Source organism: Esox lucius, chromosome 25 (assembly GCF_011004845.1).
Source record: "Esox lucius isolate fEsoLuc1 chromosome 25, fEsoLuc1.pri, whole genome shotgun sequence".
Lineage (NCBI taxonomy): Eukaryota > Metazoa > Chordata > Actinopteri > Esociformes > Esocidae > Esox > Esox lucius.
The window spans coordinates 13957149-13985025 of NC_047593.1; the positions used below are offsets into that span (position 1 = coordinate 13957149).

The 27877-nt window shown below is 47.4% G+C and overlaps 1 protein-coding gene across 2 annotated transcripts; it reads right to left on the reverse strand.

The window, feature by feature from the left end:
• Positions 1-360: 360 nt before the first annotated feature.
• zgc:154142 (CUB and Tryp_SPc domain-containing protein) lies at positions 361-22138 on the reverse strand. Of its 2 annotated transcripts, XM_010888446.4 has the most exons (26): positions 21956-22138; positions 19723-19859; positions 18159-18252; positions 16798-16938; positions 16376-16473; positions 14760-14886; positions 13943-14140; positions 13000-13221; positions 11046-11186; positions 9983-10225; positions 9627-9812; positions 8568-8677; positions 7598-7698; positions 7216-7493; positions 6520-6683; positions 6112-6295; positions 5660-5878; positions 4913-5047; positions 3913-4134; positions 3590-3772; positions 3191-3303; positions 2997-3091; positions 2772-2865; positions 2316-2511; positions 1780-1940; positions 866-1077 (listed from the first exon to the last, which is right to left on the reverse strand). In XM_010888446.4, the coding sequence occupies exons 1-26, from the start codon at positions 22104-22106 to the stop codon at positions 886-888; spliced, it is 4185 nt and encodes a 1394-aa protein (XP_010886748.2). In that variant the 5' UTR covers positions 22107-22138; the 3' UTR covers positions 866-885. The 2 variants fall into 2 exon arrangements, with proteins under 2 accessions (XP_019899333.2, XP_010886748.2); XM_020043774.3 differs by lacking the exons at positions 18159-18252; positions 21956-22138 and having other exon boundaries at positions 361-1077; positions 19723-19798.
• Between the last annotated feature and the right edge of the window lie 5739 nt (positions 22139-27877).

The following is a 27877-nucleotide window of genomic DNA, read 5'->3' on the forward strand; positions in this document are numbered from 1 at the left end:
CCGGGGAGCAGAGAAATGGTGAGGAAAGCCTCCAGTACACAGGAGAGTGTGCTTTACAACCCCCTGTTCTGATAGAGATTAGTGTTGTCTCCTCCTGTGCTGAAATCTGAGCCCTGCACTGTCATTGGCTGAGAGGTCGGGTCATGTGACTAAAGGACTAAAGGAAACTTTGAAAAGTTTGCCCTGTAGGATTTGGCTGTGAGTCAGAGCGGAGAATGGATGACAGCATGCTACTGCTAGGGAAGAAAGGGGAATTTGGATGCAAGTAAGCGTTTTGAAGTTAAACACCCTAGACGCACACATTAAGGCATTAGAAAAAAACACAGGCACGGTAATTTGTCAGTTCGCATTAGTATTACGGCAGTAAAGAAATATGTAAAACAAGGATTTTATATCTTACATTTGGAGAGGAAGCAACTACAACATGACACACGATCAAGTTACTTCAACACGGTGACAGTTTAATACAGAACCTGGGCAAACAGGAAGTAGCGTCAGACCTGTGAAAACAATCACTTGTAGAGGGGTCTACATATACACAATAAAATCCTTACGGAGTAAGACTAAACCTGAAATGTCAAAGGTTAAAGGAAAAGTGGCCCCTAACAGGAACTGCTAATTTTATCCCGAACCCCTGTTGTAATAGTTTTGAGGGTTGATTTTTTTGAGGGGGGGTCAGTTCTTCTAATGGTTCTGTAAGGAACCATTAGAAGGAGGTTTTTTGAAAGAACATTGTTACAGTGGTTGTACCGCAGTTTCAATCAAGAACCCTTAAAGGATTCACCAATATTTTGTAATTTTTTTTGGTGTAGATCTGTGGTCAGAGTGCAATTCTGACCCACACTACCTAAAATCAACACAGTTCTCAGGTCAGTGATTTTCGCCTTAGTTTCTGGACTTCTCATAGTTGAACCTCTTTATGTTGTCGTGGATCCAGTCGTTGAAGGAGGACACTCGGGTGAAGACCGAGGGCTTCTTGTCCTTAATACAGCCGAAGGGGCCGAAGCTAACGATTCCGTGCACCTCCCAAGGGTCAGAGGCCGAGGGTTGGCAGACGAAGGGTCCCCCGGAGTCCCCCTGGAGAGGAAAAAGGTTCCGGAAGAAAACAGTTGATTCTATTACTTTTATTATTATAAATTACTCATATAAAAACTGTTGTCTGGAACATAACTACTGAAAATTTTTCGCCAACGTTTAACTGATTATGGTTGTCATATTAACCCTATAAATTACAGTTCACCCCCCACATATACCCCAATCAGCCAAAACAGTAGCCTTTTAGACCAGGCCGCGCTAGAAGAGATTCTGAGGCATTACCTCGCAAGACCAAATCACCACAAAACCACTGTAGAGGCGCACAAATCAGAAACAAGTGCAAGTGGTTGGCCCTGTAGCACGCGAGCTGTCCAAAGACCTTTCCAGCATAGAGACCCCATTGTGACAACCCGTGGTGTCAGTTCCCATGCCCTCTAGGATCGGTCCCATCAACGTCGCCGCGGTCGCCGCACTCGGCATTTACAAGGCTGACTGACTACTGACAAACAATGACGTGTTGTTGCGTAACCCCTCCCAATTAGGAGAACCCCTTGAACCGTGATTCCATTACGCAACACAGTGACGTGGCCCAGCCCTCTTTGGGTTAATTAATCCTACCAGGCCACACCCCCCTTTACCCCCCGACCCAAACGAAGGACACCGCCTAGACACCACCTGGGGTCAACGATCCGTCTTCTAGCCCAAAACCAGGCAGCGTGACTGGGTGGTGGGTCGGCGTCTTACCTGGCAGGCTGACTTGAGTTCGTCTGGGGCCTCGTAGCCACCACAGATCATGGAGGGCCTCAGGGAATCCCACCAGTAGGCCGGCTTACTGCAGGTGGAGAAGGGGACGATGGGCAGGGCGGCCTGGTTCAACTTCTGAGATACGACCGGGAAGAGGTTGCCTAGCAATGGGAGGAGAGGGAAGGGGTTAGGCTTAGGTAGATGTCTACATATCGTAGATGTTTCGTCGCACATCCCGGGTAAAAAAACACAACGATTCACTTGGTACGCGATGCGCGTCGGGCGAAGATTTGGGGCTTCTTATCACACCGGTCGCTCAGCTGTGAAGCCTTTTGCTGTTTGCCTGCATTCAGGTCTTAGAGGAGAGCACAGACCCCGGCCAACAACCGGCACCAGGCTTGCGTCAGCCCAATTTGTGGGACTTAAATAAGGAGAGGGCGGACCTCAACGAGAGAGAACGACCCTGTCCGACATCCACATATTCACCCCCGGTGGTACCGAGACAACTTCATATTCACCCCCCCCCCCTATCCCACCTTTCTCGTCGCCCCAGCCTGTGACGTAGCAGTGTTTCCCAGCGGGCATCAGAGCTCCAGGGGCCGGCAGACACACGGGACTGGTCTCCCTGGTCATGGTGACTGGGGTGCTCAGGTGCACCAGCGCAATGTCATTAGAGATGTCTGTCTTGTCCTGCTCGTACACAAAGCCCTTGTGTCTCACGATGCCGTCCACCTGTGGCAAAAATACATTTAAAGTGCATTAAATGATTGTAACAATTTGCAGTTAATCCCCCCCAAAAAATTACAAAAATTATAATGCAGAAATTATAAATGCTATATGTTTCAATGAAACGAGAAGGCACTAGGGTCAACACAAACTGCTGAGATAACTCATTGCGTTCATAAACTGGTTAACAATGCATTTAGACAATCTTGGCCAATCAGCATTCAGGATTTGAACCACGTGGTTTGTAACAAATGCACACTATGTACCTTGTAACAGGCCTCGTGTGAAGGGATGTCCTTGGACGAGTTCATGTGGTGTTTGCCCAGACACACACGCCAAAAGGTGGGGTTCCCAAGAGGCCTGGAAGGAGGGGGACAGGGTGGGGCCATTTTTGTGAAGCTCAGAATATAGAGAGAGTTGTTATTACTAGTGTTAATGATAGGTAACATCTTTGGAGCTGTATGTGTGCGTTCGTGCGTTAGTGTCTTTACGCCATAAAACAGTGAGCAGCCGTGAGAACCCATTCCTCGTGGATCAGAGAGCCTCCACAACCATGCATGTAAGGTATAGGACTGAACGGACTCGCCTGTAAAGAGATTCAGAAACACACACACACACACACAGACAAATGAACAACCGCATTTGGCCTCACACGCAAGCGCGCACACATACACACAAACCTCACCTGCATGGAAGCCTGCCAGGGCCAGGAGTGGGGCACGGCCTCTACCCCATTGACCACCCTCAGCGTGGCGTTACTAGGGAGCACAGCGGGGCTTCCACATGTCCCAGGCCAGCCTACAGCAATGACAGACACTTCCACTCTCAGCAAATGAAAGACTTACGTTTAACTCTCAGCACCAACAAGAGTGCTTTCCAGGCGCCACTTAACCGAAGTCGGGCTGAGCTGGCCAGGCTTCAAGCCGTCATTAAGCTAGCAATCCTCTGTAGTAAACATATCAGTTGTCCGGATTAACTTCCAATTTAGTGAATGTAAAAGTAGCCTCCTGCTACTGATCCTAGGTCAGATATTTCTATTCCCCCTAATTGGCTAATGCTAGGTTTCAGGACGCCAAGAACTTACTGACGGTGATGTTGTCCCACGGGTTAGCGGGGGCGGGAGGCAGAGTGGGGAAAACGTTGGGATCGGTGGTCCAGTAAGCGCGGAAACCCTTCTCCGCTTTGGCTTTGTTGCTGACAAAACGGACTACAGCAGTGTCGCCGGCGACCGTAACCGCTGGGGGCGGGGCGAAGCCGCAGAAGCGGCCTGCATGGGTGATCAATCACAGATAATCAATGTCATTGAAGTAACACATTTTATTCATCACATGCAAACTTTATAAAAGCCTTATGTGCACAAAGTTACTACGCCAAAGTTTCCCATGGTTTTATCAGTATGGTACCGACCTCGTGAGGTCAAGCCTGTTCCTCCGTAGACCTCCACATAGTCCAGACACTGCCCCAGGCGGTTCTGAGCCTGCACCTCGAAATGGGTGAACACCACGTGGATGCTCACGGCCGAGGGCACGGAGATATGCCAAGTACACGCCGTCTGGTCCGGGTAGTGGTCGGGCCAGTTAGGGGACGTGAGTTCTCCCTGCTCACGGGTGAAATGACCTCCGCACGGAGCTGCGTGGGAGTGGAGGGAGAAGGGAGGAGTGGAGGGAGAACGGAGGAGTGGTGAAAGTGAGAGTGCCGCGTAGGGATTTTATTCTTATACTGAAAGGTATTTGTGCGAACCCTAATACACTTTAGGCATTTTGGTGAAAGCTAGAGTTGGTTCAGACAGTGCATGTGCAACGGAGAGTGGTCTGGACCATCCTGGACCACCCACGGCAACCAGGAGAAGAATCTTAACAGGCAGCACATGCAGAGACTCTAAACCCATTGGGATGTGAAATGTGTAATATGTGCTAGCCATCTGGTCTTGGTCAGTACCTGTGCTGCAACATTTAGAATTTTTGGCAGATGACCAATGGCTTTTTCAGGCAGACCTGACAGGACAGCATCACTGTGGTATGGCCTGCTAGCAATAAAATAATGGATTCATCTCTCATTGTCATCCTGAGATGTATATAGGCACATCTTTGAGATGTTCCTCAGGTGGTAAAAAAAACTGCTTTGGTCAAATTCCTAATGTGTGATTAAATTTAGCTCAGAAGCAAAAAGAGGACTGAGGTTTTTCTTCTGGTGCCTTGCCAGTCTATGCATTAAAATGTGTGGTAAAAACGTCTCTCTGGGGTTCAGCTCAGTCTTGTTCTAGTTTATTCAAAGGATGTTTTGAGCCATTTAAGTATTTACATCCATAATACAGTTAAAGAAGTTAATAATTTGGGCTAATATTTTCAATAAAGTTAATGTTAAAAAAAGCCATGGTACCTTTTCCCTTCCTCCCAGGCCCACTCACCATCAATGGGGTCCACAGCCTTCCAGGAGGCCTTGAATCCAGTGTCCACTACCTTGTTGTTGGATGTGAAGTAGAGGCTCAGTCTGTCTCCGATACTCACCAGGTCCCGAGGAGGCGTGTGGCTACAGTAGGTACCTAAGAGGAGACATGAGAGGTCATAAGGCAAAATATGGAGGTTATAAAGGTACAGGTCATGAAATACGTGGAGGTTATAAAGGTAGGAGTCATAAGGAGACATATGAAGGTTATAAAGATATGGATCATAAGGAGATACATGGAGGTTATAAAGGTAGGAGTCATAAGATGACATATGGAGGTCATAAAAGTATGGGTCATAAGGAGATGCGTGGAGGTTATAAAGGTAGGAGTAATAAGGCGACATATGGAGGTTATAAAGTTACAGGTCATAAGGAGATACGTGGAGGTTATAAAGGTAGGAGTCATGAGGTGACATATGGAGGTCATAAAAGTATGGGTCATAAGGAGATGCGTGGAGGTTATAAAGGTAGGAGTCATGAGGAAACATATGTAGGTTTTAAAGGTAGATGTCTTGAGGTGACATAGGGATGTTATAACAGTACAGGTCATAAGCAATCATATTGAAAGAGAATCACACTGAGGATAGTGAGTGGAGAGAGACCCTGTCAAGTATAGAGAATTATCAGATACAAGAATGCCCTGCATATGAATTGACACTACCCCTCCAGTACATACACAAACACCAAATATAACATACGTCAGAATTACCTAGGCTGTCCAAACTGTCATTGATTGTGACCTTGTCGTTGAGGCAGAACTGAGTGTCCTCCAGGGAGAAGTTGTGGAAGTGCAGGTGGACCAGTTTGCCTTCGGGCACCTTGATATGCCACTGACAGCGGCCACCATTACTATAGCTGCCTGGGTAATGCATGCTCGATAACTCGCCACTAGTTCCAGTTATGTCCTTTGGCCCACCACAGCCCGATGCTGCAGAGGGAGTGAGAGAAGAGGGAGGTGACAGCGGGTTAGAGATGGGACAGAGAGAAAGACAAGAGGTATGGAATTTGTGGAAGTGTTGAGGGGTGATGAGGGAAGTGAAATGAAAGAGAGTAAGGGGTACAAAACAAATCTACTCCAAATGCCACAATATCCACAAAAAGATTGACATTTTAAACTGGTTTGGACCGGTTTTTTGGAACCACTTTGTAGTCATTACTCACTGTGCTGGTTGTACATGTGCCTGCGGAGGGTGTCCTCCATCCAGGGTATGTAGGCTGAGGTGCGCGTGAACACACTGGGCTTCTTGTCCACGATGCAGCCGATGGGACCGAAGCTGGTGATCCCATGAACCTCCCAGGGAGAAGTGGGAGCATCCCGGCACACGAGGGGCCCGCCCGAATCCCCCTGTGTCACATGACGAGGGTCAGTAGCACGTCATATTGATGACATTGTCAACACGCCAGGAAAACATGGAGAGAAAGAAAATGATGCAGTCAAATTAAATTAATCAGAGTGTTTTGTTTTAAAACCATGTAATCACCTCATAGGTGTGGATGCAATTTTTCCTACATTATATATTTTCTGAAAGCACTTTCGGTAATATCAGTGATGTATTGCCTGTAGCTGACCTGACAGACAGACTTGAGCTGGTCAGGCAAAGTGTAGCCCATGCAGATCATTGAGGTCTTGACCTGGAACCACCAGAAGTCCATCCTCTTACAGGTGTTGAAAGGCACAACCGGCAGGGCCACCTGGTTCAGGGCCTCAGCCACTTTGGGGTTCATGGAATCGCCTGATTAGAAAAGACAGGTAGAGGGAATTGTTTGGGCCTCCTCTACTTTTGGCATTCTTGAAAAAAAAAAAAAGAATGACCAAATTTGTTGTCAGCTAGATAGTGCTATGAATTTTTTTTTGCCAAACAAATTATTACTGAAGGCTTTTTATTTTCTTGAAAACAATGTAGGGTCAGGTTGCAGAATGATCAGTGAGAAACGTTAAGAGGTGTAACTTCTATTGTTGACCAGCAGGGGGGGTCCTAGCACCAGTAGAACTGAAACCATCTTGGTAGTGCAGAAATGGGAAGAAGTCGTTCAACTTGTATTTAAACTGTATGCTTGTTTACTTCACTTTCAGTAGAGAAAATAAAAAGTAAAGTGAAGTAAAAAAGTAAAAAGGGCATTATAAAATCTGACTGAATGATCACGTCACATGTCAGTTCTGCCCTACTTTACTTGAACATTTAGTCCGGACCGACACCTGACCTTCTCACGGTCGTCACCCTGACCCCTATATGACAGGGTCCACTGGGCTCTACAACCCCTCACCGGTTTCGTCGCCCCAGCCGGTGGCATAACACTTCTTCCCCCCCTCCAGGACTTCCTCCGCGGAGGGCAGGCAGGCGTAGGAGACATGATCGCCGGGGGTCACTTCCCCATCCAGCCTCACGAGAGCGATGTCAAACTCGACCGTGGGCACCGTGGGGTATTTGAATCCCTCGTGTCGGAAGATGGCCGCCACGCCGAGGCACCGCTCCGTGTCCTCGGCGAACGTCAGGTTGTGTTTGCCCAGGCACATCTTCCAGCGCCGCAGTTCGTCGGCGTACCTGGGGGGGACGACGATAACGACGAGGGGTCAAAGGTCACACACCAATACATGGGGTCGCGGAACGGGACGCTCGCGTGTCCTCCATTCCTTTGTTTCACTCACCGTATGAAGCAATGAGCGGCTGTCACGACCCAGTTCTTATGGATGAGGGTTCCTCCGCAAGTGTGGAAGAACACAGGCTTCTCCTGGCTGCTAGGCCAAACCTGGGACGGGGAAACATCTGCATTTAAAGGGACGGTTCACCAGAATAGCAGCCGAAATAGGGCCACGGGTCACGTTGTGTTCTAGACTACAGTGGATGTAAAAAGTCTACACAGCCCTGTTAAAATGCCAGGTTCTTGTGATGTGAAAGAATGAGACAAAAGGGAAATCATGTCAGAGCCTTTTCCTCCTTTAATGTGACCTATAACATGAACAATTCAATTGAAAAACTAACTGAAATCTTTGTTTTTCTCTTTGTCTCATTCTTTTACATCACAAGAACCTGGCATTATAACAGGGGTGTGTGGACTTTTTATATCCACTGTAACTCTCCAGCGTCAAAACGTGGTTTGACAAACAGTAATTTATTCATTTGGGTGAAGTTAGGAGACAACGCCCACACACGCACGCACACAAACACAAACACAGTTACGACATAGCCACAGATATAATCACAGTCATTTGAAATCATGATGAGGATGGTCTGAAGGGATTCATCTCATTTAACTTCATTAGCTGTGTGTGTTTGTGTGTAATCTGTGTGCGAGGCAGTCGGCAGCCTCGGATTGGCTGTGTAACCAGCTTTATTTATCATGAGCTAAATAAGCCATCATAACAGAGACTTGTTGGAGGCTTGCCCCCGGGACAAGTGCAGCCACAACCTGATAAGAGTCCATATTGGAACCTACTGCAAGGATTACCTACTGAGATAAGACAGTAAATGAAAACTATTTTGGCACATTTGAGGTATTCCCCGCCGGATCAACGTCATAAGGGCATTTTAAAATGTGATTCCACAGTAAGTGTGTGGCCCTAATCTGGCCCTAAGGGACGGCCGTTGTTTTTCTTTCCCAGGCAGGGGCTTCCTCACCTGCATGGACACCTGCCAGGGCCATGAGTGGGGCTTGGCTGGCTCTCCGTTGACAATGCGAGTGTGGAGGACCGGGGGGACGGCGGGTTTGCCACACGTGGCAGGCCACTCTGGGTGAAAGAACCGAGTCATTTTTTATCAGCGCACACAACACCATGCATTAATATTAACACATCCTTAAAACATCATTGTACGACATAATACGATACATTATACATTATAAAGCTCAGCGTCTGTGTGTCTCTGTTCGTTTTCTTTTTATCTGGTTTTATAGCTGGCGGAGTGTTCCACGCGGTCATGGCTCTCTTTAGTGCTGTGCGCCTCCTGACCTCCGTACTTGACTCTGGGACTCGTGTCTTGCGCGGTGTCCTTCAACCCACAGACACCTCTGACAAACGCCAGCAGTGGTGCTTGTCAATCTCTCGTCCACTCGGAGCCAGTAGATGTTAGACATGCGTCAAACATGGTCTGTACGAGGGCTACACGCGATGTTCTGTACTGGACCAACAAAACCTTTTTTGCTCTCCTGTCTCCTCCGCGCAACCAGTAACGAATCGGGCAGAGGACGACACGCAGCCCGACCGCTGTGCTAAAGGGCACTTCAGACTGCACTGTTTTCACAGTTCCGCCGAAATGGAGCCACATGAATCAGCAGAAATGAAGTTAGTATTCTGCGGCGCTCTTCAGGGACCTGAAGCGGTTTAGGAAGCGGTAATATGGCCTGTTTATGTTTGCTTAGTAGGACGTTCGGGAGACGGAGGCAACATGGTAACACTTCAAATCCAATTCACACTTACCAGCAACGTGTTGCTTGGTCCTCAGCTGAAGGGATTTTCGGCCTTAAAGAACCGGCCTCTCCGTGAACGCCCAACAGTTTTCAGTGAGAGAAGACTGTGTGTTCTCTTTCTCTTATGCCCTCATTGTTACCAGGTACAATAACCTGGGGGCAATTAGGCTTAACCGCGCCACGTAGGGGCGACAGAACAACTGATTTTTCACCAGCTCAGGATTGAATCCAGCCTGATGTTTTAACAGCCAGGCTGCCGTCCCGTCACCTACCGACCTCGATGTCATCCCAGGGGTTGGGCTGTGCCGGGGGCTCCGTGGGCGGGGGCAACGCGGTGTCCGTGGTCCAGTAAGCTCTGAAGCCTTTAGCCTCCGCGAAGGAGTCGGCATGGAAACGCACCACCAGCCGGTTGCCCTTGGTCTTGACGTCGGCTGGGAGTTTGGCGCCGCACCATGGGCCTGGTCAGGGATGAGGAATGAGAAAAAAGTCTGTTAGAAGTCAGCGGAACTGTTTCTGGAACAGTGCTTCTGCTTTGACCTCGCCCTGTTTTAGAACTGGTCCCATTCTAAATGTTTTCAAACGTAAAAATTCGTCACATCCTGAACTCTGGTAAGCCTCGAAAACACACCATGCCTGGTAGTCTCCGCGGCGTCATTCTGGATGTCATACGCCGCTACGTTGTCCAAGCACTTGGAGGTGAAAATGTCCTCGCCCTCCACATCGAAATGGGTGAACGACAAGGTGATTGTCTTCCCTTTTGGCGCCTCCACGCTCCACAGGCACTCGCTGGCCGCGTTGTAGTTCATAGGCCAGTTCTGGGACTTGATCACCCCTACTTCCTCACGGGACACCCCGCCGCAACCCTGAATGTCTTAAGGGAGGAGGGGGTGAGGGTTAGGATAGTGTGTGGGATACGCTGGGGCGTGTGGGCGCGTGAGGACAGTGGGAGGACAGGAGTGGAACTGATTAACGTAGATGAGCTACGGCCGGCTGAAGGTTTGGCAGGGAGCGGAGTCGATCTTTTTCTGAGGCGTAAGCACAGTGTGTCACAGTGATGTACAGCAACCGTAGCCTCACGCAATACATTCTACTGTAAGCGGTCGACCAGAGGCAGACGCGTCGCCCCCCCGTTTAATGGGGAGGTGGAGAGTGTTTGTCTGCGTGGGAGCAGAGCAGAAAATGTGTGCGAATCCGCTGCCCTCGTAGGTGTTGACACATCCATAGAAACAGGCGTAGATTACATGGCACAATGTCAAGGGAAGACAGAAAATGCTAAACGCTAGAAACACAGGTATGGCGTCAGAGTGATTGACTGCCCCCCCCCCCAAACAAAAACGTGATTAATCTTCTTGACCTCACCCCGTTTCCCGGCCGTCACCTCTAGCCCCCTCTGTTTGTTTTCTCACCACGCCGACACCTATCGGCCCTCCCCGCCGCGCGACAACGTTAATGTCATAAATACACGGCCTTGTCCGCTGAACGCCATCGAGGGTTGGGCCATGGACTAGCAGAGGGGCTGTGGAGATATAGCATTTCTGAAAGGCGCTGGTGCGTGAGTGTCTGTCTGCCTCTTTACTGGTGTTTGTGTATCTGCGCGTGTCCTTATGTGAGCGTGTGCACGCTGGCACTTGCTTTTGTGTGTGTGTGTGTGTGTGTGTGTGTGCGGTCGTCTGAGATTCTGGGCTTTTTACCAGCGATGTCCTCAGGATACACAGCTTCCCACTTGGCGGAGAAGCCTCGGTCGGAGAGGCGCGAGTCGGACAGGAAACTCAGACTCATCTTGTTATTTACACTGACCACCACAGGGGGAAGGACATAGCCACAATGTGTCCCTGGGAACGGGAAATGAGGAGTAATGGATTGCAGGAGAGATAGAAATACAGAGGGAGTGAAAAATAGAGATGTATTACACATTACTAAGGCAAAAACATAAGAGTAGTAATTAGACACGCCACAAACATGCTAATCTGTTGGACATTTTAATGCATGTTGAGTAACGAACGAGGAATCAGTAAACATTCCACAGACATTATAGAGAACTGTGAGATTTCCCATGAGAAATAGCCTCTCTCATCCATAAATGACATCACGTAAGTCATGTCAATGTAATTCTGAAATAACAGACAAAGCAAGACATTATTTTCTCACCAAAGGGTGAAAAGTCGTGGAAAACATACACTTTCATGTCTTTACTATGTTTTAAAAAACCATTTTGGAGGAGATTAGAGTCCTGAAATAACAGCAGAGATCTTACCCATCATCTAAAAAATACATGTTTGAGACCAAGTAATGATTCCTTCCGGAAACTATATTTTGTTTACAACCATATTCAGCATACTGCCGCCATCCTCAACCTAGTTAATGGAAGAGTCTTCATTTATATTCCCCTTCCGTTTGTGTGGCTGGCTGGTGTGTTCCTGTGTTATGGGGGCTGTCAAGGGGAAACCATGGCCTCCTGCTACTCCCCAGCAGGAGGTCACACTACTTCTGACAGTTAGGGCGCCTACTCTGGTCAAGAAACTGCATCCTGTCACACACACACACTTGAAACACACACCAAGGTCAATTAAAGACAGTGAAAAATCTATACCGCCAAGACCTTGACTTTAGCCTGAAGACTAAATAATATTGTGTAGATGGAATATGTTGAATAATATTGCGTAGGTGGAATAATATAGTGTAGGTGAATCCTATTGTCTGGGTTGATTAATGTCTAGGGTGAACATTAAGATCTGGAAGCTGATCCCAGCGGAAAGCAGGAATCCAAGCATTTAGAGCAATAGTACCCCGACTGAGAGGTTGCTGGTTTGAAACCTTTAGCAAAGCACTAAACACTAATTGCTCCTTTAAGTGTGAATTCCATGCGCTTCATCACTTAAACAACTTCCAACGTGATTTTATTTTCAACACCAATTGTATGTTTTCGCCCCAAACCCTGAGCTGAACCCTGAGGAAATCGCATTTTCCTTTGACCTGCCAAAAAACCTTGGATACCTTGTCAGGTTTTACTGGATGTGCAGGACCATGTTGTCACCACATGTATACACACACACACACATACCACGATCGCACACAGATCACACCAACAAGCCACAAGTATTGTTCTGTCCACTTACCGTCAGTGCCGGAGACCAAAACCATGAGCCAGACTCCAGCTCTCTGATGTGAATAATAAGGAGTGGTAATTCACGGTTTGATCTCCGGGGAGAGATCCTAATCAACAGCTTCATAGCCCAGAGGAGATGAGAGACACGGGCTCTGACACACTCTAGATTGTGCCAGCCTACAGTAGCCTAGGAGTTAGGAGACTGTCCCATGTATTGGTTTCAAGCAACGTGACTCATCCTATGGAGGGGATGCTCATGCATTTATTATTGCCCCGCGGCGCATTTCATTTGCTCTGTGCGTGTCTCCCTCTGTCTGCAAACAGCTGGTTCGGGAAATGGAAGGGAGATCCGGTTATGGCACCCGGGGCCCTCTTGGCGCCATTTTGTTCTGTTTGCGTAGTGATTGTTGTCGGCTGTCGGAGAAGACCCAGGGCTACACTGACACTCACTAAACAGCAACCGTTTGTACTCTTGCACCATGTAGGCATTTGGATGCCTGTAATAACACCAGATGCACTTTGGAAGGGGCGGACCTTACCGAGCGCCTGGAGGGTATCGGAGACGAGGAGTCGGTCGCCTCCGCAACGGCCCGCCTCCCCCGCGACGGACATGTCCGTGACGCGCAGTTTGACCAGAAAGCCTTCCGGAGCTGTGATGTTCCAGGAGCAGCGAAGACCTCCGGGATATGACTCCGGGTATCCCGGAGAACGGATCTCCCCTTTACGGCCAAACAGCGTTGCCATACCACCGCAGCCGGAGTCTTGAACGGAGAGAAACAACGCGGGGGATAGTGATTCATGGACAAGGATTAGGACTAGAGGGAACTCCTTTATGCAAGCACACAGTAAACTCAGCCCCAGGCGGAGGTTAAGAACGAGATTACACACGCCAGAGTTTAGCTAGCCTCTAGACACAGTCACTGGTATTATTGAGGCTGACATTTATCACCATTGTGTGAGTATTCCAGCTGATTGATGCTGATCGTTACTACATAGCCAGGGATTTACACATCTTAGACCCAAACAGCACTCCATTCACATTGGGGTTGTGGTCAAAAGTGCTGTGCTCTGAAGGGAATAGGATGTCCTTTGGGAGGTTACGACTGCTAATGCGCTTCAGCGTGGTTGTCTCTAAGGAAATCAATCATTCTATTTATAAAAGAAAAAACATTTCAACTAACATTTCTGGGTTCATTGCCATCAATAATGTTACTGAAGCAAGACACCGAATTCCAATCAATTATGTTACATAGAGCGGACACTTTTCAAGTGGAGTCAAGAGCTAAATGACTAAGATGTGAAAGATCAGACCAAAGGCAGGTTGGCTACCAGCAGGAAGTCAATATTATTTCAACTGTGGAGAATATAGACCTCCATAAAAACTCCAAGCAATTGGAAAACTGGCTAATAAATACAGAAATCCCTCCAAAGAAATACAATTCCTAGAAGGGGAATTCTATTTTGACCCTGTTGTACACTTACTGCTGGTTACAGCTGTTGTCATTGGCTTCGTGGTCGTTGGCCTTGCGGTTGGTTTGATCGTGGTCGAAAGTAGGCCGGTCTTAGTGTACGTGGCATTGAAGCCCTTGGAGGTCAGAGTGCTGTCGGTTTTGAAACGCACCACCATCGTGTTGCCACTGGAATCCACTCTGCCTGGATTCTTCCCACCACAGAATCGACCTATGGGCCCCGATAACAGTTCAGTTCAGAAACCCAGAACTACTCCAGTTTATGGTTGACAGAAGCAAAACAATGACTTACAAGATACATCTAAGATTAGATCTCCATAAGTATCCTAAAATATGTGAATGAATAGTTATACTAATTGCTTTTTTGCCCATGCCATCCAGATATGGTAACTACTTTTATTGTTCCACATCAACTTGTAATAGACTTCATATTTTATTCATACAGCCTGTTATAAATTAGTAGTGTTCCATACATATACAAAAATAGTTGTTTTGAAACCCCAAAGCCAGCTAATTTTAGCTGTCATAATGCCCCTGTTGGATGTCAAATAAGATCCAATACCTTCCGAAACAAGCTTACTAAAAAATTATAAGACTCCTGAATATTTCAGTGTGATGTTGGATGACTGAACAAGTGGAATTTGTTGTGACAGTCCCGCAGTTTTCAAAAAAGGAATAGCTCAGAGTCCACTATATGATTATATAATCAGGGTATTTTGACATTTTAGGAGACTCGTGTCACAGCGTCCACCCTGGACTGCTAGGCACGACTGTGTCCACCTAATGATCCGAACCAGACAAATGGGACGGCGTGTTACGGGACATCTCACCCAACGTGGCGGAGCCAGTTCTGTGACCGTCATAAACAAGGACGTAGTCTCTACAGGCCTCCGGGACAAGGTCGAAGGTGATGAATGTCAGTCGGATCTTCTCCCCCTCTGGTACGGTGATCCTCCACTGTGGAATTCCATCCAACTCATGTCACTAAAACCATTATATTTAACCAATCAGGCATTATAACATGGTTATAGCTGTTCTTAGGCTTGATGCATCGCTGGGTTCCTGGACACGGCTCTTAGCCGCGTTATATTGGCAATACACCACCAACCCTTGGGATGTCACATTGGTATTATAAACTGCTTACCAATGCAATTGTAGAGGTAAAAATAATGTGACGGCACAACTGCGGTATACAGTCTAATATAACATGGCTTTCAGCCAATCAGAAGTCAGGATTAAATCCATACAAAAGAGATCCATTGGTATGGTCAATCTTACCATGCGTACTAACATAAGTCAAACATACCTTCGAGTGTATTTCTATTCCAAAGCAGAGGCTTTCTAAATGAGGCACAACATCAAGATAACAAATGGAGATTACATTTACTTGAAATGTCTAGAATGGGCAAAAAATAAAGAATAGAAACCAGTAGATTAATGCGCTCTATCTTGAATTTCTGTCTGCAACCAATATACACAGAACATAATTCTTTCCATCCACCTCTTGATTATATCTCTCTCCCTGTACTCGGGGGGTGTCCGGGACGCCGACCGTACTCCTCCCAAGGCAGGACGTTGACAAGTCCTTAATAAAAAAAACGGATTCAGTTTCTCCCCGGCTGTGGCTGTTTGGAAGGCGTCCCGCGAACAACAGCCGAGCCAAGAGGGACAGCGGGACGAGTCAGTGAGATAATGCACAGCCAGACAGCACCAAGGAGCCACGCGCCCCTACGGAAGTAGCGCCTTGTGGTGAGGACAGGGTGCCGTTCGGGAAGCGGGCCAAGGCTCTAATGGAAAAGACTCGAGTCACAGCGCTCAGCCGTGCTCTCGGCCCGCCGCGATACGGTCGGCTCACTACTCAGAGGGTGGTCACCGTAAACCTTCTTCTCAGACGGTGACGGGAGCCTGGCCTCTCCACTTCCAGAAGCATCTGGTCTCCCATCCAGGGACCAATTGGCTCCAGAGGTCAGCCAGGCGTGGGCTGCAGGGTGCTCTGCTTCTGACTGACTGGTTATAGAATTTAGCACTTTATCAGGATGGCTACTGCAGCAATGGCTAACTCACGCGGGATCCAAGCATAAATCAAAACACACCAAAAACAAAACATGTACTAACATGTACACAATAACGTACGCAATAACGTAAGCAACACAATAGATAGGGTCTATGTGTCTCCTCGCAGAAGAGTGTAGATTGGGTGTCGCTGTCTCCCCTCATAAAGAGGTGGATGGAAAGGACCGGCGGTCCTCTGAACACGGTGACCGAGGTCAAGGTCCGGGAGCGAGCGATGTAGCCGATTCAAGTGCTACCGGCACTGCTGACTAGTTGTTCCAACCGCCCTGCAGTGGCGCAGTACCGCGTGTATGGTAGAGTCAGTTTGGTGCCATGGTTGCCAAGACTTGTAGAGATCATCAGTGTGTGTTTGTGTGTGTGTGTGTGTGTGTACCTGGTAGAGAGCCCCGTTCTCATAGTTCTGCCCTGGGAACCCAGGGGTCAGTAGAACCCCGTGGTCACCTTGGAGATAGCCACCGGCTCCGGTTATTTCTGGAAGCAGGAAGAATAGAGGGAGAGAGGGAGGTTACACAGGCTGCACAGACGGAAACCTCAAGGTTACATAGCCTTCATCGATCCCCCTCGCTCTCCCTGCCTGTGTGTCTCCTCTGCTCTGGCGCTCCAATCTCTTTCTCTAACATGCTTCCTCTCTCTCGCCATCCCGTCACAGTGTGTAACCAATCAAATGGAACAATTATGGAGCAAGTTGTCACTGGATTTGCCTACTGTTGATTGACCAAGTGGTCTCCTTTTCTTTTAGCTTAGGCCACTTGGCCACCCAGTACCAACAATGATTTGGCGGTGGTGTGATTTTACCTGGTGCCCTCTCCGGCGCCACTGCTTGGTACCTGGCTTTGAATCCCTTGTCTGTGTTGCGGTCATTGGTGTTGAAGAACGCCAACATGGAGTTTCCCAACGACACTATGGGCCTGGGTTTATGTGGTCCACACAACCTCCCTGCGGAACCACACAGATGAGGAGAGAGAGAGAGGCTGAAACCCGGTGGTGGGGTCCATCAAAATCAACCGGCCGATTCCCTGGCTACCCAAATGTCACCCAAACGCCCAAAATGGAAGGCGTCTCGGACAGGAATCTGTAGCGGAGCGTGGTGCAGCAGGAGATTCTCCGTTCGAGTCGTTTGACAAAGCACAGTGGATTTAAAGTAATTTCCAGTAATATTGAACGTTGACGCTTAACCAGGACAGTGGACAGAGCTGAGGTGAGTCTCTCTGGGTTCTGACTGCAGTGTTCGGTGTAATCAGTGGAAAGCCCAGCCAGGCAAGTTGGCTGAGGACAGCATGGATTGTCCAATTTGGGCAGGACATCAAAGCTCAATCCCCTTATAGCACTGGAGTGTGGACAGTTTTCTGGAGCTAGGGCTTTCTGTGTGTGTGTGTGTGTGTGTGTTTGAAGCCATGGGGCAGAGGAGTTGAAGAGCCTGAGGACATTTTGCACAAACGCTGCAGGGTTTGTTGTCTATGATTTCAGTTCAAATGGAGGCTGTGGCCTTTACATCCTGCAATCACAAACCGTATGGACAGGAGAGACAGAGAGAAACAGAGAGAAACAGAGGCAGGGAGGCGGCCAGAGAGAGTGAGACATAAACACAGAGAAAAATAGAAGGAGAGAGAGAGAGGGTGGGTATGCTCATTTGCCCAAGAGCACACAGCATCACCCACATGTTCTGCTTGCCTGTATCCTACTATCTACATGAGTGAATGAGCCAGTAATAAAAAGCAATGCAAAGAGCGGAAACCTTTGTCAGGTGAGCCGGGTTTGATCATCTCAAGGATAAAGGGGAGAAAACCACACCACCGCGTGCTTCCGCGGAAACGACACGTGCCTGAGCGGGTTCCAAGGGCAGACGTCCTTTGAATTAAAACCCATCGTGAGACGTGACGCGTGGCAGCCTCCCTGAAAACATAACACGAAAGACTTCCCTACCTCTCAGAACACTGTGCGGACGAACTGTCTGATCTGTAAAGCTAGTTGTTCGAGAAACAAAAGCTCTCGCGCGCGCGCGCACACACACACACACACACACACCACTGACTCCCAAGCACCAGCCCATGTGTCTCCCCAGTGGTTGCGGTAATCAGCGTTGGCCTACCGAACCCCTTCCTCGGGTGGACCTAACTCACTCCATTAGTGCCCATCCAGTGCACCCAGTCCCTTACCGATGACCCCCAGGTTGTCTTGTATTGTGAGGAAGTCTGCCGTGCACAGGTCTGTCGCCTCCAAGGAGAAGTCTTCAAACCACAAATGGATCACCTTGTACAGGGGGAAGACAAGCGTTTATTTTTCTTTTAAGAAAGAGGGTTACAGTTGTAGTGAAATAGTTGTAGTGACAGGGTAGGCCAGGGATGAGAAGCTTCAGTGCTTTTGAGGAATGGATAGGGGTATGTCTGTGTGTCTGTGTGTGTGTGTGTGTGTATCCCACAGGGATAGTAAAAACCCGCAGTGATAGTAAAACCCAACAGGGAGAGTAAAACATATTGAAAATACCATTTCCACCTTCAGGTTTTCGCTTAAGTACTCGGGGACACAGGTGGGGTTAGTGTTAGGGAAAATTAAACGAGAGCACAGTTTTGTGTGTGTGCGGGGTTACATGTCTGTCCGTGCGCTCACATGCACGTGTGGGACAAACAGAGAGGCAGACAAACAGCGATGGGATCGGAATAAGGGAAAACGCCTGGTTTTTGTTTAGCTCCGTCTTTCCCTCCAGACGCTGTAGAAGAGAGAAGGAAAGACACGACAGCAGGAGCGTCCCTCTGTCACCGCCTGGATCTGTGTCCCAAATGGCGCCCTTTTCACGGTATAGGGCACTACGCTATTGAACCCTTGTCTAGAGTAGTGCACTGAACAGGGGTTGGGGTACCATTTGGGAGATGAGTGATGGCGCATCTGACATCCTCCCAGCACAGAGACAGAATCATATCAAAAGCACAATATGAATTAAAGATTCATTCAAATGATGATCTGATTTGATGGTGAGATTGATGGGGGGGGGGGCGACTTGATGAAACACTGTTCTGACGCTGGCTGAGATTATGGCAGACACGTCGGGATTTTGTTCTTCATAAGGCAAGCTCTTGGGTTCTGAGTTGGGTTTAAAGCGTAACATTTATAAAACGTTAGCCGTGCATTTAATTGGATGTTTCGAGTCGTTATCTTAAAGGGATCTTCACGCGCCAATCACCTTGTGTATGAATAAAAGATACAGGGGATTTTTTTTGATAAATATTTATCAGGCTTCACTCCACTTCCTCAGTATCTCTTAAGGACCAGAGAACCTGTTCTTTACTATATGACTGGGTTCCCATTTCCAAAATGGCCACCTGTCCTGTCCTTTTCCACTACTCACATTGCGCACTGATGGGTGAAAGGCATTGAAAGGTGTCTGGCGAATTACTTCCCACCCATCAGCTCCTGTCAGATCACTGGTTGTCAAGGAATTAATATGAAGCTTTTTCAGAGTGTCCCTTGCCAAGTTTCTCCAAATCCTTGCAAATTCAAATCATTTTTCTCCACGTGAGACGCTCGACGCTCTGACCGGTGGCTACTTCGGGAAGGAAGGAAAGAAGAGGCAGGAAGGGTATTCTAACTGAGTCTACATTGGGAGAGATACAATTGTTCGGACATGTATTTGACGGTCCTTGTGGAAAAGGAGTACACAAAAAGGAAAACATGATTGTATGAAACGGCCCGTGTTACTTTGCGCTTCGCCTAAACTGTACTTACTTTGCCTGGGTCCACAGTGATGCGCCAGCCACAGCCCCAGCCGTTAGCATAGCTATTTGGATAATTCACGCTGGCGAACCCTCCAGACGGGCCCTTGAGCTCCCGTGGACCCCCACAGCCTGAAGTGACCTCTTGTCCTACACACACACACAAACACATTCATTATTTCTGCAGTCTGCCCCCCCTACCTAGTTGATGTGACAGATGCGTGCTGGGAGATCAGCTGTGATTAATGTAGCTGAAGATGAAAAACAGTGTATCTCTTGCCTGATAAATGGCTTGTTGATTATAGATTGGGTTATTGTAACTGGGGCTGTTACGTATAGCAAGGAACGGTAACACAACATCACCACTGAGTCCTTTGGCCCAGACTGTCCTAGATAGATTGGTACGCTACCGCTTTGTGTTAATGACATCCTTCAAATAAAGGACCGCTTTAACAACTGTCAGAACAAAAGATGGAGAAAGGAGCAGAATCGATGTCCTACCTGTCCTCTCCGTTGTCTACTGGGGTAGTAAAATTAACTCCCACAATGGTATAGCTAGATATCAACCACAAGGTCAGCTGCTGCGCTATATATCCTCTACAAGTCTTTATTATAATGTAGACACATTTATAATGTAGACAGGCGCTACGGTGTATTTGATATTTCAATACCCACTATAGCTATGGCCATTCAATTTAAAGAAGGCCCGGGCAGAGTTGTATCGAACAATACGTTTTAAAATGAAAAATGAGACTGAAGAAGGCGAGAAAGGTGAAGGAAAAAGACCGTACTTGCATGACACCAGGCCAGTATGGTGTCCGACGTGTGTCACCGACAGGCATGGATGATAGACATTATTCGGAGATACGATGCGACCAAGGGACCACGGCAAAGATATGCCGCGGTCTACGATACGTGGAGAATGTGAACGTACTGGTCAATAGATAGGCCTAATAACTTACAGATAATAACAGATGCCTAGCTTGTCATTGGCCAAAACAACTCACACTTTAATGTGTTTGATAGGTTGTTTTAAAATTGCCACTTCCCTCTGCTGAAAAATATGTTGGCCTACGAGTGTTAAATAAAGAATTGCAGACTGACAAGATGTGAAAATCGCATCCAGTTATTCGTACCAACGCTTGGAACCACGTCGGTACATCACAGTAGCTAAACCAGTCGAACAATATACTAGACACGATGGCTATGACAGTCACTAAAGGAAGACAGCGAGTGACATCAGTCATTGGTTTTAGCCCAATGGTTGGATGAGACTACCGATCGTCAGACTAAAAGTTACATCGCTGACTGGAAAGTGGTGAAACCAGTTAGACGCACGTCCGTGGGAATCAGTCATACTTCGCGACCGTTCTGAACGGTTCCCGGGAGATTTGTCTGTAGCGGTTCCTTCAACGTCGAGGAACCGTTGCCTTCATTGATGCTCTGCTTTTCCACAGATGCGTCCCAGCTCAGGCTGTCAGCCTGTCACGCTTTGTAGCCGCTGCCAGGGGACGTCACCGCGATTCACATCACTGAGCACAAAGATACAAAAACTGTGCAGAATAGAACTCTTCATTTGGCCCAATGTGTGCACATTTAATGGCAGGAGAATTCAATGCAATTATTAGCAAGCAATACCTTTAGTTTATCGTGGTACTGTACAATGAGACAAATGATTACCCTGCCAGGCTTCCACAACAACTGCTGATATGAAATATCATGGCTCAATTAAAGCTACAAACACTGGTCAGAGACTGAGAATAATGGAGCTCAAAGGTGAATCAAAAATATAAAACAAAACAAAACTTCCTGAGTTTGCTGAGGACAATGATCATGGCCCATAAATCCTGAGGATCCATCAGTCAGTTTTATCCTCCTGCAGATATGTATCCACCCCTCAGCTGAGAGTACAGCCACGCGCATTGATCTTACCAGTTAAAATGAGGCTTAAAGTTAAGCACCCACAAACAGCACTTGAAAGTACTAGAGCGCTTTTTGTTTAGGATGGACTCTGCACCAACCTAAGCTCGGGTAGGTCCAAAACAGCCTGAATCGGTCTGGATTCAATAAGGTGCTGGAGTCGTTCCTTGGGAATTTTTGCCCATGCTGACCTGTTGAATGGTGTCCCTGAGGGAATGACGACGGGCAGCAACCCTTTTTTAGGGGGTCAACCCGCCAGCTCTGCAGTGCACATAAACACCCCCCCTGAGTTTAAACACAAAGACAAGGCAGGCGCCTGCGCTCACCTTCGTCCGCTACACGGCCGCTCTCGTCCGTGAAGTGGATGACCATCAGGCCAATGCAGGCTCCCGTCAGAGCAAGGAACAGCAGGATCAAGCCCCTCTCCAGGGCACTCAGCCCCCGGGACCTAGGGCCCTTCTTCAGGTCTTCCTCCATGTCGTCCGCTGGGCTTCGGGTTTAAATGTACTTTGCCTCCGTTGCGCCGAGCCCGACTGCCGGGCTGTACCTTGGACCCGCCAGAACTAGGCGAGATACACAACGCCGCTCTTTGTGGGGCGTTTATAGCTGCGGTTTTGCAAGATTAGTAGCAAGATGTGTTTTTGTATGTGTACCATCAGTTACCTGATAATGGTGCCATAAACCCATAACCATGCAGTATATATATCTTCATTAGAGGGAGAAGTGTGAGAGAACATTGGACAAGGGTACATGCTTAACCTCTGACCCCTCAGTCTTTCGTAACGCACGTTACAGACTATACTATATTACCCATTTTGATGAAACAAGACTTGTTCGAATCATAGCTTTCGCCTACTTCTACTCGTTGCGACATTTTACCCACGGTCCCATATGAAAGAATTTACTGCCTCGTGGGCAAATCTTAGACCCAGAGTGGATCCGTCACACATTACACTACATTCATTGTCATGGTTACCGATTGATTTAGGCACTACAGAGCATTCCCGGGTTAAACCCTCTAATGTGACACAAGCGCACAAAGCACTTAGCGTCAGAGTGGATTTCCTCACAGTGAAAGGAATGACCGGGCGCCAGACTCCCAGAAGTCTACTACATGGTCCCCTACGCATTATAACACCCCATGGTCCCCTTCCGCACCCCATGGTCCCCTTCCGCACCCCATGGTCCCCTTCCGCACCCCATGGTCCCCTTCCGCACCCCATGGTCCCCTTCCGCACCCCATGGTCCCCTTCCGCAGAGAATGCGGAAGGACTCAATCACCTATGGCCATCGCGAGTGGGACGACCATCTGTACTTAACGCATTGAGACACATCTGTTTAGCAAACGGCTATGGGGCTAGGAACAAACCTTGAATCCCACCTGTTGTAGGCAGGGGTTTCATTTCCAGGGCACGCCTGAAACTGCTCTTTAATGTTCTGCAGATTAAATGTGAACAGAGCTTCATGGATCCCAGTAAAACTTTGAGCACTCTGCAGGTGACACTTTGTGCTATAGTCCAACTGGGTGATAAATTACAATTTCAGGCAAATCCCCCTCACACATTTGTAATCAATCAGTCTCTGGACGGACAGATGGTCCCACGCTTCCTGACTGTCAGGCTGTGAGTACGTTTGTAAAGAGGGGTTTCAGAACGCTGGGATAAGCACTTTGCTATCTGGAGACTGAGAATAAACCAATCCACAGAGATAACGGAGCAAGCAGAGAGCACCATTAACAACCACTCATGAAGGCTGAAGGAGATCAGCACAGTTCAGAACGATTGTCAACAAGATTGCGAGGATGGTAAAGCCTTGACCAGATCAGTCTGTAGAGAGATCATCACACAAGGCTGTTTGCTTTGAAATATTTAAGCAGCATGGGACATTGCAACAGAACATCAAATCATGTTTTGTTATCTAGGGAGAATGGGAATTTGGTTAAATTTGGCACACATCGGTGGCCCCCGGAGTGCCGTATGTGTCATTGTGGCCAGGTGTTTGAATCCTGTTCGCGGCACACCCATGATGCTCCGGGAGACCGGCATAGGGCGGCGCAGTTTGGCTTAGCGCTGTTATTTACCACCTTCTCCTCCTCCACCTACTCCTCCTCCACCTGCCACTCCTCTTCCACCTCCTACTACTCCTTCTACTACTCTACCTCCCCCACCTCCTCCTCCATCTCCTTCTACTACTCTGCCTCCCCCACCTCCTCCTCGACCTCCTTCCCCTCCTCCATCTACCCCACCTCCTCCTCTACCTCCTTCCCCTCCTCCATCTCCCCCACCTCCTCCTCTACCTCCTTCCACTCCATCATCTCCCCCACCTCCTCCTCCTCCGACCGACAGGTTTTTTAATTTAACTTTTAATCAGTTGACTACAGGAGAGTTAAGCAATCTTTAAATCATCTGAGGGGATGATAATGAAAAGGGACATTTTGGCATAACTAATGTTCATGCTTACCATTTGGTCATTACCAATCAGGAAGCTCAATAATGACCTATGTCTTCATTTACACATATTTAATCGACTGTCGGGAGACCAAAAAAAAAATCGGTATGTAATTTCGGGACCCATTTGCATACGATGTGGAAATTATAAGAGACGTCTCTTCACCTTAACTTTGGAGTCATAGTTAATGCGTTTTAGGGAGGAAGTGGTTCAAATGAGGATAATCTCCATAGAGACTGAATGGCTGAAATTATCTCATGGTATAAACGCCTGTTGGATTGAGCCAGTGTCTGATTAGACAGTGAGACACATTCACAGTGACCGTGGTAACCAGTAATACCTAAGCAATTGCCAGGGTGTGGGGCCTGTACTTATGTCTTACGTTTCTTCCCTCTCTGAAAACAAAGGAAGTGGCGATATACTGTGATGTAACATAAGCTTCTTATCTACACTTGGCAGCACATTTACATAAAAGGGAATGAAAGATTTTCAAGATGTTATTCAGGCCATAATTACTTTATATATAACTTGTTTTTATCTGTCGGTTATGGGTTGTCTTGTGGCCAGGAGATGCATTAGCCCATGTGCTGTTTGAAGAGAAAGAAATACTCTTTACTATGACTGCACAGTTACCATGGAGGATGACTCCATATATTAATATCATGGTGCAATTAGACCTGCAGACTGGACAAGGAAAACATTTTGTGGTCTTGGGAAAAATATTCGTTTTTTGGGGGCCAGTTTAAACAGATATGATACAGATTGGGTAGGTTCTAGAACTCTGCCTCCTCCACCTCATTCTTGTGAGACACCATAGCAGAATGAAGGGATATATTAGAAAAACAGAAACCAATAGGGAAGGAGGGAGGGAGATACAGAGGCAGGGAGACAGAAAGAAAGAGGGGGGAGGGAGAGTGAGAGAAGAAGCTACGTGTCAGTCAAAAGGTTGGCTGCACAATGTTGAGCTTGTGAAAACATCTCCAACTCTCAAATGTAGAATCTGATCATTAGAATTAGATTGTAATAACCTATTCCTCCATTATGGATTAACATTTAGGCCTTCATTTAGGAAATCTTAATCAACAATTCCAAAATAAACTGTTCTAGTCCGGAGCAGTTCATTGCATTTAATTGGTGGATCCCACCTGATGTTGTCTTCTCAAGATTACAGATAATGGGACACTGATAATCTGTTATCAAAAGGGGTTGGTAGTCATGGAAATTGGATTACAATGCAATTCCGTAGATCATCCTTTGTACTGTCTTGTCATGGCTTGTGTAAGAATCTGTATAACTGCGCTCAACCTTTTGTCTGAAGCCTAGTGCCATAGAGGTGGTGCAGTGTGTGTGTGTGTGTGTGTGTGTGTGTGTGTGTGCGTGTCACCTCAGATAAGTGGTAGGTTTGTTCAGGAGCCCTCTCTCCACTGGGTGACCAATGATTTATGGGAACATCTGTCAGCTGTAATAAAGGAAGCCTCTAATGAGGCCAACCAAGGTGACCTTGTAGGAGCTTGTGACATAAAACGACAGATCAAAGCGATTCATACTGGGCACAACATAACCCCCCCCCACACACACACACACACACTAAACCAACTTTCCTACACCTCACTGCAGACAAGGTAATGTAGGCCACATATTCCACTGGGTTATGAGCGACAGTGGTGCAGCGTAGCGCTGCCAGATATTCAGCACAGCAGGGAGTCGCCAGTAAACATGTCATCCTCCAGGAAAGATCCAGCAAGGCCCCACCCCCACCCCCGGGCCAATTACTGACAATTATTCAAACTTGTGGACCAATGCCAAAAGCTTCTCTCTCCCTGCGGGTAAAGAAAAACTGATAGTTCAAAATGGAATACAGTTGGTTTTCCGTAACGTTTCGAATGCCCGGATCTCTGCAGCGATTAATTCTCAGAAGTTTTGCAAAAGTCATTGACTAGTGGTTACTAGCAAGCAGCCTCAGACGAAGCCTCCCTCCCCTCCCTGGGGCCAAGGTGGCGGGGCACCAGCCACGGACGGAGACTGAAGCTGGGACAGCCGAGATCCTGCTCACTCGGCCGTCATCGGCCGTTACGGTGCCTTTGTTACATTATCACAGAGACGGAGGGAGAGAGCGAGAGACAATGGTTCTATATGACATTATTGGAAAGGAAGAGTCGAAGGGGAAGAGGGAGACAGAGGAAGAGCGAAAGCGGGAGACCGAGGTGGAGGGAGGGGAGGATGGTTTTATGTGGGATCATAGAGAGACCGGGGGGGGTGAACACAATGTGATGCGCTCATCATTCAGTACTAAAGAATCCACCCCCAATTTCACAAGGGAAGCAGGCTGGCACCGTAGCTACAGCCATTGCCAAAGTCATGTCCCTGAAAGAGAATGACACTCCACAATCTGTAAATACAACCAGTTAACCACAATTAAACTCAGACACTGATCTCTTTAATGAGACAGCATCTGAGAGCGTGTCTGATGTGCCTCCGAACATCCAACGGGGAATTGTTTGTGACTTTAATGATGGGCACTGATAATTGTAATGGCTTGTGCTCAATCTGCGTCTGCTCCTCTGAAGATTCTCTGTGCTGCTGACAAGAGCCTTTGTGTGTGAGTGTGTTTGTGTGGCTAACTGGGTCATAGCGGTGGAAGAACACATTTGCATTACATTTCTGAGGGGAAATGTGTCTGTGTGGCTGAAGGGGAAGTTGACATACTTTGGCTTTGGAAAGTATTCAGCCTCCTTCACTTTCTCCTGATTTTGTTGTGTCATTGATGGAATTCAACCCATTTAATGTTTGTTTTGTCATCAATCTACACGAAATACCCAATAATGCAAGTGAAAACTGTGAAAAAACTAAATATTGTGCCAATTACCCCAGGGCGAGTCATTCCAGTGATGGGAGCACAATTCAGTATGGTGAGATGTAAAACGTTCTTTAAACATACAATAACGCACATTTTTTTCTCAGGAGTGGTCATCCACCAAGGTGTTTCAATTTGAAAAAAAGGCAAGGCAAACTAAAATGGTCCACTTTTGCCAAACAAAACCCTGTTCAAACCAAATCACTTCCCTGAACAAACTTTGTCAATTAAGCTGAAAAGGAAGCTATTGTATCTCCTTACAGGGAACACGGGCGGCATTTCCCGACAAAAAATGTGCCAGTCCTTCTTCTTTGTATAACACACCTCCCCATTGGCTCCTCCCTCTTACTTCAAGAAGGACTTTTACTCAGAGTGGCTCCCTTGTCTACCATAACAGCCTGATGTTGTAACAGCCACCTCTAGTGCTGAAGAAATTTGTGTCTTTCTGGCAGGTTCCCCCATCTCTGCAGAACAATTCTGAAGCTCTGTTAGAGTGGCTATTGGGTTCTTGGTCACCTCACCATTTACTGAATCTGGATGGACAGCCAGCTCTGGGAAGACTCTTGGTGGTTCCAGAATTCTTCAATTTTACAATGACAGTGCGTTTTAGTATTTTGACCTTCCGCAGATCCATGGCTCAAAACGATCTCAGAGAGTTCATGGCTTGGTTTTTGCCCTGAAATGCACTGTGGAGTGAGGGACATCATATTGACATGTGTGTGCCTTTCTAAATCATGGTCAATCAATTGAATTTACCACAAGTAAACTCCCAAGTTCTAGAAACATCTCTAGCATGATCAAAGGACACAGGATGCATCTGAGTTCAATTTGGAGTGTCTGTATATTTACTGTACATGAGATTTCAGTTTTTATATATTGGCACACATTTCTAAAAACGTGTTCTTGCTTTGTCATTATGGGGTATTGTGTATATTGATTCGGCCTA